General features: G+C 40.0%; 1 protein-coding gene across 2 annotated transcripts in view; it reads left to right on the top strand.

The window, feature by feature from the left end:
• The window catches only part of SPECC1L (sperm antigen with calponin homology and coiled-coil domains 1 like), a 140,334-nt gene that overhangs the window by 96,634 nt on the left and 27,091 nt on the right, over positions 1-16,609 (top strand). For both annotated transcript variants that reach the window (XM_059140870.1, XM_059140869.1), the window contains 3 exons: positions 177-260; positions 3,705-3,861; positions 7,442-7,544. In XM_059140870.1, coding sequence (XP_058996853.1) covers positions 177-260; positions 3,705-3,861; positions 7,442-7,544 — 344 coding nt within the window. The remainder of the gene's footprint in view (positions 1-176; positions 261-3,704; positions 3,862-7,441; positions 7,545-16,609) is intronic.

The raw sequence follows: 16,609 nt of genomic DNA, 5'->3' as shown, positions 1-16,609 counted from the left end.
CAGAAACTCTTCTGTAGATATGGGCTCCATGGGGGATTGTTAGATTGCCTTATATTGAAAAGGAAAGATGGGCCTGGGGGTGCTGGGAGAGGAGGAGAGATCACCTTCCTGCTGCCCTTGTGACTTCAAAGTTCAGTGTCTGATGTCTTTATTTTGACCCTTCCTATTTTGTGCAGAGCATCTATTAAGAACATCTTCAACCAGCCGACCCGCTTCTCTGCCGAGAGTACCTGCCATGGAAAGTGCCAAGACCATCTCAGGTGATGACTTTTTATCTGGAATTTCCTTTAGAAAGACTCTTCCAGAAGTTTTAGTAATGGTACCAAATGCTTTCTCTTTAGACTTACTTAACTTTCTTGCCTCTTTAGCTCTTGAATTGATTCTTTTTTTTTTTTTTAAAGATTAATTTTTATTTTAGAGAATGCATGAGCAGGGAGTGGAAGGGGGCAAAGAGAGAGAAACTCAAGCAGACTACCCACTGAGCTGGGAGCCTGGCATGGGGCTTGATCTCACAACCCTGAGATCACGACCTGAGCTGAAATCAAGAGTTGGATGCTTAACCGACTGAGCCAAGGGTGTCCCTTGAGTTGATTATTTTCACTCTGAATTTCCCCTGTTGTATCTTCTAGAGTCTATAGAAATCACATTTCATGGCTGTGATTTTAAAATAAAAGAGGGACACCTGGGTGCTTCAGTCAGTTAAGCATCTGCCTTTGGCTTCGGTCAGGATCCCTGGGTCCTGGGATTGAGCCCTATTTTGGGCTCCCTGCTCAGTGGGGAGCCTGCTTCTGCTCCTCTGCAGCTCTCCCGCTTGTGCTTGCTCTCTCTCCCTCTCTGTCAAATAAATAAATAAATAAAAATCTCTAAAATAAATAAAACAATCCTGAAAACTAGATTATTCCATTTCTTTAATAAGTATTTATGAGGGGCCTAGAATGGGTTAGATATTGTGCCAGAATTATAGCTTGATACAACATTAGTACAGTTGTGAAAGATTAGGATATCCTTCCCAAGGTATGTCGCAACTGTTATTTCAGATCACACCAAAAATTCTCCAGAAACCAGATTTTTCCAGTCTCATAAAGCCATCCTATAATGACTTTGACAGGCTCCCCTTGTCTCCTAGGGTTAACTCCAGTTTATCAATTGCTCACATTATTTTCCTTTTGTGGCCCTTATTTACCCTTTAAAACTCAACTAGAAATTGGACCAGGAAAGGAGAAATTTCTGTAACTCTGCCTTACAGTTACCCTTCCACTTGTACAGTGATTTAAGTTAGTACAGTTTTCAGGTGTCATAGCCGGGTCTTTTTATTAATTACCATCCCAAAACGCAGGTTCCAAAGCCTGTTCTTCTCACAGAGTCCTTCCTATTCTTTCTCACTTTCCTCTAGTTTATATAAAATGATGAAAGGTGTTCTCAGCCAGTTTTTTAGCACTGCTAGATTTAAGGCATTCTAAACTGCTGATTTAAGGCATTCAAAGATCTGACACTGAAAGAAAAAACAAGGATAATTGTAAGATTATGTCAGAAATATGTACAAATACATCATTCTAATAAGATCATGTAATAGGAGAAAGCATCTCTTTTCTCTGGATCTTTACAGACATCACTTTACTAATGCAGAGTTAGGTTCTGCTTTGGCTATCCTAAAATCACCAAAAACATTTTAGTCTATGAAAGGGGGGCCATCTCAGTCATTAGGGAAGAATTACTGATGTACAGCACTGATTGCAGCCAGCTCAGGGCGCCTGCACATCCAGCATCTTCTGACGTGAGAGAGTATGTATCTGACATCAGGAACTTTGCTCTTATTTCCTTTCTTCCTGCATTCAGCCCAGGGCCACGAGCACCTGTGCCTAGTCAGCACCTCCTTGTTGGAAAGTGGCTTTTGTTGTGGCTCTGTTACCAAAGGCTGAAGCATGGGCTACTTCTACTTACCAGTTCTCAGAGCTTTCTGTAGTTCTGGCAGGGTGTGCTAGCCTTTTAAAATAGAACTTTCCTGGGGCGCCTGGGTGGCTCAGTGGGTTAAGCCGCTGCCTTTGGCTCAGGTCATGATCTCAGAGTCCTGGGATCGAGTCCCGCATCGGGCTCTCTGCTCAGCGGAGAGCCTGCTTCCCTCTCTCTCTCTGCCTGCCTCTCCATCTACTTGTGATTTCTCTCTGTCAAATAAATAAATAAAATCTTTAAAAATAAAATAAAATAAAATAAAATAGAACTTTCCTTATTGCCCTTGTTTCTCAGTAGTTGACACCTTTTGGTTTGTCTCACTGGTTCGTGTTTTTAGAAACATGGCCTGATCCAGAATTAAGTGTGGTATCTTTCCTTTCATTCCTTTTAATGGTATCTTGACTAAGTTTAGAAGGGTTTTGATTATTTTAGTTGACAGTGAATAGCTGCCAAGTATGGCTTTTTTTTTTTTTAATAATTTTTTATTTTTTATAAACATACAATATATTTTTATCCCCCGGGGTACAGGTATGTGAATCACCAGGTTTACACACTTCACAGCACTCACCATACCCTCCCCAGTGTCCATAACCCCGCCCCCTTCCCCTAACCCCCCTCCCCCCAGCAACCCTCAGTTTGTTTTGTGAGATTAAGAGTCACTTATGGTTTGTCTCCCTCCCAATCCCATCTTGTTTCATTTATTCTTCTCCTACCCCCATAACCCCCCCTGTTGCATCTCTACTTCCTCATATCAGGGAGATCATATGATAGTTGTCTTTTTCCACTTGAATTACTTCACTAAGCATGATACCCTCTAGTTCCATCCACGTCGTCGCAAATGGCAAGATTTCATTTCTTTTAATGGCTGCATAGTATTCCATTGTGTATATGTACCACTTCTTCTTTATCCATTCATCTGTTGATGGACATCTAGGTTCTTTCCATAATTGGGCTATTGTGGACATTGCTGCTATAAACATTCGGGTGCACGTGCCCCTTCGGATCACTATGTTTGTATCTTTAGGGTAAATACCCAGTAGTGCAATTGCTGGATCATAGGGTAGTTCTATTTTCAACATTTTGAGGAACCTCCATGCTGTTTTCCAGAGTGGTTGCACCAGCTTGCATTCCAAGTATGGCTTTAATTAGCCTTTGGTTTTCACTGTATTTGTGATTAAATGAACATGTCTGGAATGCTCACTGTGGGCTAGGTAGGTTCTGTGAGTGTTAATGGGGATGGATAAGACACATTCCTCACTTCAGGGAGTGTGGAGTTCAGTGCATATCTCAACTGCTGTACCTTTTTTACCATTTTCCTAGTGAAAGAAGTAAATCCATTCAAGTTACCAGTGTGATAAAGAAAATGTTATTTTTTTCCTCCTATATGGTCATTTCTGCTCTTTTTTGAAACTGCTGAAGAAACTATCTCAATTTAAAAGCTGGTAAAAGCTGTTTTGTTTTGTTTTGTTTTGTTTTTTTAAGATTTTATTTATTTATTAATTTGCGCCTGAGAGAGGGAGGGTGGGGGAGAGCATGCACAGGCAGGCAGAGGTGGAGTGAGAAGCATGCTCCCTGCCAAGTAAGGAGCCCGATGAGGGACTTGATCCCAGGACCCTGAGATCATGACTGGAGCTGAAGGCAGCAGCTTAACTGACTGAGCCACCCAGGCGTCCCTCAATTTAAAAGTGTTTTTATAAAAGTAAATGTTTTTCTGCATTTATGTAAAATGCATAATGACTGTTTCTCACAATCAGTGTCTCGACGAAGTAGTGAAGAGATGAAAAGAGATATCTCTGCACCTGAGGGAGCATCACCGGCCTCTCTTATGGCTATGGGAACCACGTCTCCACAGCTTTCTCTGTCCTCCTCTCCCACGGCATCCGTCACCCCCACCACTCGAAGTCGGATAAGGTAGAGAACAGTTAATCCTGGTGCATTTCATGCATACCTTTCCTGGCCTTTGGAGATTGATGATCAGGTTGTGAAATAATGGCAGTCAAGCACTGATTTTTTTTCCTTTGTGTCTCATTAAATGTTTTCTCGTCTCTTCTATGCCCAGAGTTGGGTAGGATGGTATGATAAAAAGCAAGGCAACATAGAAGAGATGGTTCCTTTCCCCTAAAGAAAGCATTATGGAATCAGAATACTGGGCTTGGGTAGAGGGTTAGGGAAGGCTTCCGAGAGGAGTGGCGTCTGGGTGGGGAGGGCAGGCTGGCATTGTTGGCAAGGTCAGTGATGTGAGTCAACGAACAGAAGGGTGAGTAACTGAAGACTGGGGGAGCTGTGGGAGGTAGTACTGCACAGGCACAGAGGATGGGTACAGAAGGCCAGAGGAAGGTGTGGACCTACTACATCCAGGGGCCATGGAAGATAAGATTGACAGTAAGGAATGGCTAGGCATGGAACCTCTTTATAGTCCAATTGAGTCACTCAGATATGGTTGTAGCTATAAAGCGGAGTAAGTAAACCAATGTGAGAAGGTGATTCAGAGATTTTTCTCTTGTGGAGAAAAGTCGAGGAACACAACTAAAATAACATTATGATGTTTCTACCATGCCCGGATCAGGATGATAGCAGTGGAAATGGTGAAGGGAGGTTTATGTTCTGGAGGCTTTTCAAAGGGAAAGATGGTTGATTCTGACAACAGATTCTAGAAAAGGAATGAAAGAAGGAGAGTTACCAAAGGGGACACTATTTTTAGAGGAAACTAAGGGCATGATGCTGCATTGATCGCTGATAAACAATACCTGAAAATGGGATAGTATATTTTATTCATTTTTCTCTTATATCAGAAGCCGTTTAGGACTAAGAAATAGTTGTCATTTAGAGGGGAAAAAAAACAAATGTCAGAAATGAAGCAAACATTGTTTATAGGGATGAGGAAAACTGTTGTTTTGAGGTGTATTGAGAATTGAAGGAGAGATGGGAGTGGGTTTCAGAACTTTAGATTTATGGGGCACCGCGGTAGCTCAGTTGTAAAGCATCCGTCTTTGGCTCAGGTCCTGATCCCAGGGTCCTGGGATTGAGCCCTGCATCAGGTTTCCTGCTCGGCTGGAAGCCTGCTTCTCCCTCTCCCACTCCCCCTGCTTATGTTCCCTCTCTTGCTGTGTCTGTCTGTCAAATAAATAAATAAAATCTTTTAAAAAAAAAAACTTTAGGGGCGCCTGGGTGGCTCAGTGGGTTAAGCCGCTGCCTTTGGCTCAGGTCATGATCTCAGGGTCCTGGGATCGAGTCCCGCATCAGGCTCTCTGCGCCTGCTTCCTCCTCTCTCTCTCTGCCTGCCTCTCTGCCTACTTGTGATCTCTGTCAAATAAATAAATAAAATCTTAAAAAAAAAAAAAACAACTTTAGATTTATATTCACTTATAGGTATAAGGATAAAATGGAATAGTTGACCTCTCAAACTCAAATTATGTACTTGTGTTTAAAGCCCTGCCATTAGGGGCCCAGCCTCTTAGAATAGTGGTCCTGTAAACAGTGCACCATCAGAGCAAGTAGGGAGCCAATGATCAGGGTAGCTCTCGTTCTGGCCAGACTGATGCAGGGAGAGCATTGTCCATGCTTGTCTTTGTTCTGGGTAGTAGGCCACCTGCAGTTTGCCTATGGAAAGGGCACCCACTCTTCTGGCTTCCCTACTCAGAAGCTGTGATTTTCAACAAGTCATCTCCTGGAAATTGTCTTCAACTTACAATGAAGAAGTTATGAGAGATGACTCTCCAGCTCTGGAAGGATCTTTTTTTGCAGCTTCCCATTGTAGTCCATAGAATTACTCTTCTTTGATGCTTTTTAAGCTGTTTCTATAAACAAACAGACCTGGTGTGAGCCAGAATAAACTTTTCACAGTGATTATAGTAGTTTTATTTTGAGCATGATGGAGGTTGATTTATTTATTTTTTTGGCTTGCTTTTTTGTGTTCATTCAAATAACTTTTATCTTCATTCTCTTTTCCTATGTTTGGTGGTATTTTAACACACTTCTTTGAACTTTTTAAACCAAAGCAGGAGTCTGGTGGGCTGGCACACAAGCATCAAAGTATATTTCTTCAAGGTAGCAGTTTTAACTGCTTGTTGAAAATTTTTGTATTTTACTTCTGGTTCTAAGATAAATCAAACTGGTGCGGGTTCATTGCACCTCTCAATTGTAAAAAGCCTCAGTTCTAAATGTGTATTCTTTTATTTCCTAACTTATTTTGAAGGGTGAATACAGACAGAATCACTGTGTTGAAGAATACTGAGCTGCTTGTAACATAACCTTTAGGACACTTACTGGACTAAGTTTATGGAGTGTGGGGTAGAATCTCTGCTTTTTTATAAAGTAACCACTAAAAACTAGACCAGGTTTTCAAGGGTATGCCACTTGTGAAAGAGCAGGTTATTTTAGAGGTACTCTTAGTCTAGGTAGTCCTGAAGTAGTTACTAAAAGGAAGGATTTGGCCCAGATATGCAGGGTAGTATGCCTCCCTTGCATGATCCAAACATCTTTTTTGATTCATTGTCTTTTCTGGAACAGGATATTTGTTCTGCCTTCAAGGAAATTGGCAGTACCCAAAAGTACCCTACGTATATTTTTAAGAAATGAGTTACAACCATTGTTGGGTTTTCTTTCTTTCTTTCTCTCTTTTTTTTTCTTTCTTTCTTCCTTTCTTTCTTTGAACTTCTGTGATCTATCTGTGTTATAACTTATAGTAAACTCTGAAGTTCCTTAAGGGGGCAGGGAGCCTGTGTTGTTCACTACTCATTGCCCAGCACTTGCACACTGACTGGCGAAGTGGTGGGTAAGGAGGTATTAAATGAGTGAGTGAATTTACGGAAAAATCCCATTTTTCTATGCAAGATAAAATTCTAATTACCTATAGTCAAGAAAGAGTGTATAATATAGCAGTAAATACATTTGAGATGTTTTATGGATGTTTGTCGCCATCTGTTGTCTTATCTGCTTCCCCCAGTTGTAGGCACCTTGAAGGCAGGAACCATGCCTTATAATCCTTTGTATTTACAAGAAGGATTTGTTCTTAAAAAAGAGGAAATGATTGAGGACATAAAAGGTAGGAAACAAAAATGAATAAAATAAAATAAAATAAAGCATAAAGATTATGGAAAGGTAAGCTATTAGGTGAAAGGCGGCTGTGGCAGCTTTCAGATGCTGCCAGCATCAAGTTATTATGCCCCCTTCTGAGCGTTCTGGAGTGCATTCCATTATTTTTGTGAATGCACACTGCACTGAATCTTTGCCAGTTTCCTTGTGGATAATAGAGTTCCTCCCTTCAGACAGCAGAAACCCCTGACAGTGGTGGGTCAGTGAGGGTCCTGGCAAAATTGTAAGTAAAATCATATGAGTGAAAAGATGCATCTTGCCATTAGATGTCTTTGTGTGTGCAGTTATACTACTCAAAAATGCACCCTGACATTGTTCTCTTCTTTGTGGGATTTCTGGTTTATAATCGAGCTCAAATAAAAAATGTTTTAACTTTGGGTTCCTTGTTTTCACTTAGGGAAGAAAGGAAGGACCCTCTGTCAGCATTGGCAAGAGAATATGGAGGTTCAAAGAGGAATGCCTTGCTGAAGTGGTGTCAGAAGAAGACAGAAGGTTATCAGGTAATCAATCATATGGTTCCTTTGTCCCACAGGAGCAGTGGCCGCACCAGATGCTAGAGTGTCATAGCTCGCTACATATCTCACATTAAGATGGGGATCCTATGCTGAATTTTAAGAACACATTCAACACAAAGTCTGTCCCAGATTTGGCTGAGGGCCACTTGGATGGCATCAGTTTTTACCTTTCCAGAGTAGCTAATCTTTCTAGTACTTTTACTCAGCTATTCTGTAATACTTTCTTACTTAAGTCCTGTTAACTGCTTTCGCTGAGGTCTCATCTGGACTGAGAGTAAAAATATATTTATTTTACTTTAATATTTTCATTAATGGTTAAAATGATAAATTATATATATTTTATGTAAGTTTTATTGCAATAAATTACTTAGCAAAAAAGGGTAAATGGTTAGGATATAAGTAGATAGAAAATCATCAAGGACATATTAAGACTTGAACTTGATACTAGACACTATGTGTATATATATGTATGTGTGTATATATATATAAAAATGTATATGTGTATACGTGTGTGTGTATGGACACACACATGTAACACATGTATGTATAACTGGACCTACCCAACCACAGCAGTATCAAAGATTCTTCTCAGATGCACATAGAACATTACAGGATAGGGTATATATTGGATCATAAAATGTCTCAAATTTGAACAAAGATTGAAATTATATTGAGTATCTTCTGACCACAATGGAATGAAATTAGAAATGTGTAACAGGAGGAAAATTCACAACTAAGTGGAAACTAAACAGTTAAAGTAAAAAAAAAAGCAGTGGGCCAAAGGATAAATCACAAGGGAAATTAGAAAATAAAGAGAATGAAAGTGAAACAACCTACTGAAACTTACAGGAGGCATTGAGAGCAGTTTATAGCCATAAACACATATCTTCAAAAAGAAAATCTCAAATCAGTAACCCAACCTTTCACTTTAAGAAAATAGAAAAAGAAGAGTAAACTAAACCAAAGTAGTCAGAAGGAAAGAAATAAAAATTAGAGCAGAAAAAACAGTAGAAGAGATTAATGAAACCAAAAGCTGGTTCTTTGGGATGCCTGGGTGGCTCAGTTGGTTAGGCAGCTGCCTTCCGCTCAGGTCATGATCCCGCGTCCTGGGATCGAGTTCCACATCGGGCTCCTTGCTCAGCAGGGAGCCTGCTTCTCCCTCTGTCTCTGCCTGCCTTTCTGTCTGCCTGTGCTCGCTCTCTCTGACAAGTAAAAATAAAATCTTAAAAAAAAAAAAAAAGCTGGTTCTTTGAAAAGATCAACAAGTTGACAAACCTTTAGCTAGATGGACAAAGGAAAAAAAAGAGCAGACTACAAGAGAAGGGACATTCCTAGTGACCTCAAGAAATAAGGAATACTTATTTACTTAGAAAATAATAATAATAATAATAATAATGATAATAGGAATACTTAAAAGGGAATACTATGACAAGCTGTACACTGACACATTGGATGACCTATGTATAAAAGGACTAATTCTTAGAAATGCACTATCAAAAATGACTCAAGAAGGGGACACCTGGGTGGCTCAGTCAGTTGGGTGTCTGATTCTTAGTTTCAATTCAGGTCATGATCTCAGGGTCCTGGGATCAAGTCTTGTGTCAGGCTCCATGCCCATTGCAGAGTCTATTTGTCCTTCTCCTCCCTCTGTTCCTCCCACCAAATAAATAAAATAAATCTTAAAAAAAAAAAAAATGACTCAAGAAGAAAAAATCTGAATAGATCTATTCAACAGAAGATACTGACTTAATGAGCAAAACACTTCCAACAAAGAAAAGCCCACGACCAGATGGCTTCATTGGTGATTTCTACCAAATTTTTAGAAGAACTAACACCAGGCTTTCTCAAACTCTTCCAAAAATAAAGGAGAGAATACTTCCTGACTCATTTTGTGAGACTCATCTTGTGAGACCCAAAGACTCATTTAGGGTCTTTGCATGTGTAGTTCATTTTCCCTGTGTTTCCCTGTGTCCCCCGATAACCGAGCCAGAAAAAAATGTCATAAGGAAACTATGAGTCAAGGGACGTCTGGGTGGCTCAGTGGATTAAAGCCTCTGCATTTGGCTCAAGTCATGGTCCCAGGGTCCAGGGATTGCCCTGCATGGGGCTCTCTACTCAGCATGGAGCCTGCTTCCTCCTCTTTCTACCTGCCTCTCTGCCTATGTATGATCTCTCTCTGTCAAATAAATAAATAAAATCTTAAAAAAAACCCAACTATGAGTCAATATTCCTTATGCAGAAATTCTCAGCAAAATACTGGTAAACAATCCAGGAACAGACAAAAAGGATCATACACCATGACCAAGTAGGATTTATCCCAGAAATATAAGGTTAGTTCAATATATGATAATTAATCAGTATAATACATATCTCAATAGAATAAGGGGAGAAAAAAAAACAAGATAATCTTGTCAATGGGCACAGAAAGAATATTTGACAAAAATTAAAAACCCATTTATGATGGGACGCCTGGGTGGCTCAGTTGGTTGGACGACTGCCTTCGGCTCAGGTCATGATCCCGGAGTCCTGGGATCGGGTCCCACATCGGGCTCCCAGCTCCATGCGGAGTCTGCTTCTCCCTCTGACCTTCTCCTTGCTCATGCTCTCTCTCACTGTCTCTCTCTCAAATAAATAAATAAAATCTTAAAAAAAAAAAAAAAACCATTTATGATAAGAAAAAAAAAACAATGAACAAATTAGGAATAGAAGGGAACTTTATGCCCTCATAGAAGGGCATCTGTGAAAAACCTGCAGTTGATAGCATACTTAATGGTGAAAGATTTTGGAAGCTTTCCCCTCAAGATTAGGAACAAGAAAGGATGTCCACCCTCAACCACTTCTATTCAGTATTTTCCTGAAAGTTCTAGCTAGAGCAGTTGGGCAAGAGAAAGAAATGTTATTGAAAGGAATAAGTAAAATTATTTCTGTTTGCAGATGACATGATTTATATCTAAAAAACCTTTAAGAATTAACATACAAACTGTTAAAGCTAATAAACTTAAGCTAATTTGCAGGGTACAAGGTTAATATACTAAAATCACTTGCATTTCTTTCTTTCTTTCTTTCTTTCTTTCTTTCTTTCTTTCTTTCTTTCTTTCTTTCTTTTTTTTAAGAGAGAGTGTTTTGGGCAGAGAGTGAGCGAGAATCCTAAGCAGACTCTATGTCCTGCACTGAGTCCAGTACAGACTTGATCTCACAACCCTGAGGTCATGACCTGAGCTGAAATCAACACTTAAGCAGCTGAGCCACCGAAGTGCCCTATTACTTGCATTTTTATATACAAGTAATGAAAACTCTGAAAATGAACTTAAAATAATACTTCCACTTACAGTAGCATCAAAAAGAATAAAGTACTTAAAAAAAAAAAAGAATAAGTACTTAGAAATAAATTTAACCAAGGGGAGGACAAGGCTTGTACACTGAAAACTACAAAATATAGCAGAAAGAGGGCGCCTGGTTGGCTCAGTGGTTTGGGCCTCTGCTTTTGGCTTGGGTCGTGATCTTGGGGTCCTGGGATTGAGCCTCACATCAGGCTCTGCTTGGCGGGGAGCCTGCTTCCCCCTCTATCTCTGCCTGCTTGTGATCTCTCTCTCTGTCAAATAAATAAATAATCTTTAAAAAAATAAAAATATATAGCTGAAAGAAAATCTAAATAAATGGAAAAACATCCCATGTTCATGAATTAGAAGTTGTGATGCATGCTACAGTGTGAATGAACTTTGAAAATGCTACACTAAGTGAAAGAAGCCAGACAGGAAGCTCTAGCATGAAAGATTTCGATACTCCAGATCTGAAAGTAGGCATAAAACAGATACTCTTAGCATTAATGAATGGCAAGAAGATCAATGCTGCTGGCTACAAGTTTGATCTAAGACTGAAATCTTAAGCATGAATCAATATTGCATAACCACTTGATTTTTTTTTTCATTATGGTTTTTGTTTATTTTTAAAATTTATTTATTTATTTGACAGACAGAGATCACAAGTAGGCAGAGAGGCAGACAGAGAGATAGAGGAGGAAGCAGGCTCCCCGCTGAGCAGAGAGCCTGATGCAGGGCTTGATCCCAGGACCCTGAGATCTTTTTTTTTTTTTTTTTTTTTTTAAAGATTTTATTTATTTATTTGACAGACAGAGATCCCAAGTAGGCAGAGAGGCAGGCAGAGAGAGAGAGAGAGAGAGAGGGAAGCAGGCTTCCTGCGGAGCAGAGAGCCCGATGCGGGGCTCGATCCCAGGACCCTGAGATCATGACCCGAGCCGAAGGCAGCAGCCCAAACCACTGAGCCACCCAGGCGCCCCATGGACCCTGAGATCTTGACCTGAGCCGAAGGCAAAGGCTTTAACCTACTGAGCCACCCAGGCGCCCCTCATTATGGTTTTTTAATTGAAATATTCACATAAGATACAATTTACCCACTTAAGATATACATTTTAGTGGCTTTTGGTATATTCAGAGTTTTTAAAAACTGACCATAGTCAATTTTAGAATATTTTCATCAATCTAAAAAAAATCTTGTAACCATTAACAGTCAGTCCTCACTTGCCCTATAGTTAAGCACTAATTTACTTTCTATCACCATGTATTGGCCTATCCTGGACATTTCATATAAAGGGAGTCACAAAGTATGGGGGCCTTTGTGACTGGCTTCTTTCATTTAGTATCATGTTTTCAGGGTTCATCCATGTTGTGGCTTGTGTTGTCAGTACTTTATTCCTTTTTATGGCCAAATAACATTCCATTGTTTGGTTATACCACATGTTTTCCATTCATCTATTGATGGACATTTTGGTTGTTTTGGCTATTATATTTATGCTGCAGTGGATGCTGTGTGTAAGTTTTTGCATGGACATAAGTAATTTTCCTCATCCTCCTGTCCATCTTCTACTTTGCTGCCAAACTGGTTTGAAATTTTGATCTGGAACCTACTTCCTCGTTGCCATGCAGTTACAAACCAAGATCCTTAGTATGGAGGACAAGACCCCCTGTGATCAATCTGGCCCTTGCATAGCCTTTTTGACTCTTCATTCCAGTGAACTCCCCAGTCTCACCTTGGTCCCGAATGCCTCCCCATCCTCTCGCTTCATCCTTTCCATCTAGGGAGTATCTGCTCCTTCAGCTGAGAAAACAGCATCTGTGCAAAATAGCTTGTGCCCCTGCTTCACCCCTACAAGGGTTCATCTTTTACATGTTCCACTCCCTCCTCCCAGAAACGAGGGAGTCAAGTTCTTCCTTGACTTCAGGACAGTGTTGGCTATATTTCAGGGCATATTCTTTGGGTCTTTGCATGTATAGTTCATTTCCCTGTGTTCCCAAACTCCACAGGGTGTATCACATGGGTACTAAAAGTTGTCAGTTTGCATGTCTGTCTTCCTTTCTAGACTAGGGAGCTTGTTTTTGCCTCTCCAGCATCTGGCATAAGGCTTTCTCAACCCTGTGCATCAAAAACTGTGAAGATAGTGATAGTGGGGGAAAGGCAGATTCCTGAGAACCACACCTAAAGATCTGTGATTCTGGAGGTATAAAGTGAGACCCTGGGGTCTTCATTTTTGCAGGTACTGCAGGTGATACTTAGATCACACTGAGACTCACACATAGAGTAGTAATCAAGGCCATGGACTTGAGTGTCTGCTCTGCCCCTATTGTATGACCTTATGCAAATTACTCAGCTTCTCTGAGCCTCACTTTTCTCTTCCATAAAATAGAGGAGTAACTGAGGCAGTCATGCACATTCACTAGCATGTCTTATGTGTTTAATAGATTTTTAAATTACTATTTTATTTGATGCATTGGGTGCTGTCTGATAAAATAAACTACATTTTCTTAGACTGCTATGTCAGTTGAGGCACTTACTTATAACCTTAGTTATAACCTTTGTAACCCTTGGTTATAGAACTTTGCCATGTATCAAGTTGATTAAAAAATTAAATGAGTTGATGGAGATCTTTCAAGCATTAAATCAGTAGTCTACCAATTGTCTCTTAGTTCTTTCCCACCTAAATTCTCTGCCTCTATGATTTTAAGGGACATTGTGTTGGTTTTTTTAAAAAAAATACAATTCTAGGGGAAGCAAGAGGGAGAAGAGAGGCTAATCCAGGGATGCTTTGAGGAAAGCCACGGGATTGGGAGCAGTGGGGGGGGGGGGGGGGACCTCGAAGTCCTGCAGAGTTTTCCAAACTCCATGTGCTACTTAAGCGTTTGCATTGTGGGAAACAGTTACGCCCTATGGGCTTCTGTCTGTGCTTGTACCCACGAGGAAACCCTTAAGGTTTAGATGAACGTGGGATTTGTCATGCAACTGGTTCCAGATGGTTCCCCCATTACTACTTTTAGAATTGGGCATACCAAAAATTTCCTCTTATCTTTCTGCTGTGTTGAGTAGGCATTACACAGACACCCCACCCATATTACTGCTCTTGTAAAGGCCCATTTGTTAAGAGGTACTCCACCTGTTTTTTTAAAAAAAAAAATGAATTCAAAAACTTAAGAACTTTAATTAATTTTTAAGTTTTTTCCATTTAGCAGGTACTTACAGTACAGGAGGAAATATGCAAAATGGAATAGTCAACATATAAAAAGAAAAGACCTTCCTGGACACTAGACAGTGTTATTGCTACAACCCCAGTTTCCCCTTTCTTTACTTCCTATGGACACTTCTATAATGATATCGATTTATAGCTTTTTTGTTTGTCTTGCTTTTTTTTCCTGCAAGGCAGATCTCTATTCTTGCTGTTTAAAAGTAGATAGGATGCTGATTCTTTTATTTCCAAGTCTGTGAGTTAAAATTGGGCAGTCTGAAATGTGTACTCTTTTTGTAAATGGAAAGATATATCTGATCGAGCTCTTAATTGGTCAAGAGCCATAAAAGAGGTGACAGAACCCTTTCCTTATCTAGCTGTAAATATGGATGAGCATACCCATCCTTTGGAGCCAGCAGCTTGGGACCAGTTTGTTTTTTTTTTTTTTTTTTTTTTTTTTTGGTCTCTGACTGCTTACAGTCCACAGGAAAGGGCAGGTTGTGACACTTGACCAGCTCACTAGAGCAGGAGCTGTTACGTGACACTCAGCACATGCGGCTCTCTCAGGCCCTACATGCAGCATTAATGCTTGGAGCATGCATGCTTTCTGTCGTAGGAGCTGTCTCATCAACGGAGATAGATTCCCTAATACCATATCATCTTCCTTTAACTCTCTTAAGAGTCATCCTAAAATAATTGTGCTAATCACTATAACTTCATTAACCATCCATTACAAAACAAGCCCTTGTGAGTTTGCCTTTTATCTAACAAGTACATTTTCTCTTGTGTCCTGCCACTCACTGTTTACTGAAGTTGTAGAATACTAGAATTACTACTGTTGAAAGGGCCTTGGCATTCTGATTTACTGTCAGGTTTACAAATGTAGGACTGAAAGCCCCATAGGATAAATGATGGCCTCAAGGCTGTCTCATGAGACCATGGCGTCACATAAACAACCTTCAGCACTATTGCTTTAAGGATTAAATCTTCCTTGTTTTTTAAATTAGTGCCTCAGTTTGTACCCATTATATTTTTATTTTTTTCTACAGTTATGCTTTTTTTTTTTTTTTTTAAGATTTTTTTTTTTTTTAATTTATTTATCAGAGAGAGGGGGCGGGGAGAGCGAGCACAGGCAGACAGAATGGCAGGCAGAGGCAGAGGGAGAAGCAGGCTCCCTGCTGAGCAAGGAGCCCGATGTGGGACTCGATCCCAGGACGCTGGGATCATGACCTGAGCCGAAGGCAGCTGCTTAACCAACTGAGCCACCCAGGCGTCCCTACAGTTATGCTTTTTAAATTTAATTTAAATATGCAATTAAAACATTAATAATTCTGAAGTGCACAGGGAAAAGTGCTAATCCATTGTCTATTTCATAACCTCTGTAATTTCTGCTTCCTGGAGGCATCTGCTTTCAGTTCTTCTAGCTGTTTAGGGGTTGACGGTATCAGATTGATAAGGTAATCAAGAAAATAATTTATACTTTCAATATATTTTCTTCAATTCTAAAATTTGTATTTAGCAGCTTCTGGTGTGCCATTGTTTTCTTGTTCTGAAGAAACATAGCTGAATATAGTCAAGGGGCCTCTAAAGGTTAATTTAAAGGAGCTTTACTTTGGGATGCCTGGGTGGCTCAGTGGGTTAAAGCCTCTGCCTTCGGCTCAGGTCATGATCCCAGGGTTCTGGGATCGGGTCCCGAATTGGGCTCTCTGCTCCGTGGGGAGCCTGCTACCTCCTCTCTCTCTGTCTGCCTCTCTGCCTACTTACGATCTCTGTCTGTCAAATAAATAAATAAAATCTTTAAAAAATTAAAAAAAAAATAAAAGAGCTTTACTTTGGATGAAAAATCTTTGTTTTCTGATAAAATGCCAGACCTAGAATTGGATTAGTTAATCCAAAGGATAATGAAATCACTTAATCTAGTACAAAATAGTTTTAGTAGATGAAAAAAAGCTTTTAGAAGAACTGCCTGAGGTAATTTAATCTCAAATAAACATTAAGAATGCACAGTTTTGTTTAGGGATTTGCTCATTAATGCTCGGGATAGAGAAGAAAAGATTTTTCTTACATGTCTTAGTGGAGATCATTGGAGGCAGAAGAACTGACAGACTTGAATGATTTGGAAGTAATATTTTATGTGCTGTGCTTTATTTGCTTTCAATTGTTCCTGATACAAAAATTAACTGGTCAGATACATACTAAGGTGGACACCAGATAGGGCTCTGGGTGTTAAAGCAGAATCAGGAAATTAAAAAAACAGTCTCTTCTCAGGAAGATTATGGACTAGTCAGTAAGAACATATTAGTAATTAAAACTAAATAATGTACTTTTGTTTAGGTAGAATATCAGACCAGACTCTACTGAGAATTTCGATTTTGTTTAAGATAGTAGTGCATGGGGGCGCCTGGGTGGCTCAGTGTGTTAAGCATCTGCCTTCAGCTCAGGTCATGATCCCAGGGTCCTGGGATCGAGTCCCACATCAGGCTCCTTACTCAGCAGGGAGCCTGCTTCTCCTTCTGCCTCTGTCTGCCACTCCACC

This window comes from Mustela lutreola, chromosome 11, assembly GCF_030435805.1.
Source record: "Mustela lutreola isolate mMusLut2 chromosome 11, mMusLut2.pri, whole genome shotgun sequence".
In the NCBI taxonomy this organism is placed as follows: Eukaryota; Metazoa; Chordata; class Mammalia; order Carnivora; family Mustelidae; genus Mustela; species Mustela lutreola.
This window is presented reverse-complemented; position numbering and strand designations above follow the sequence as displayed.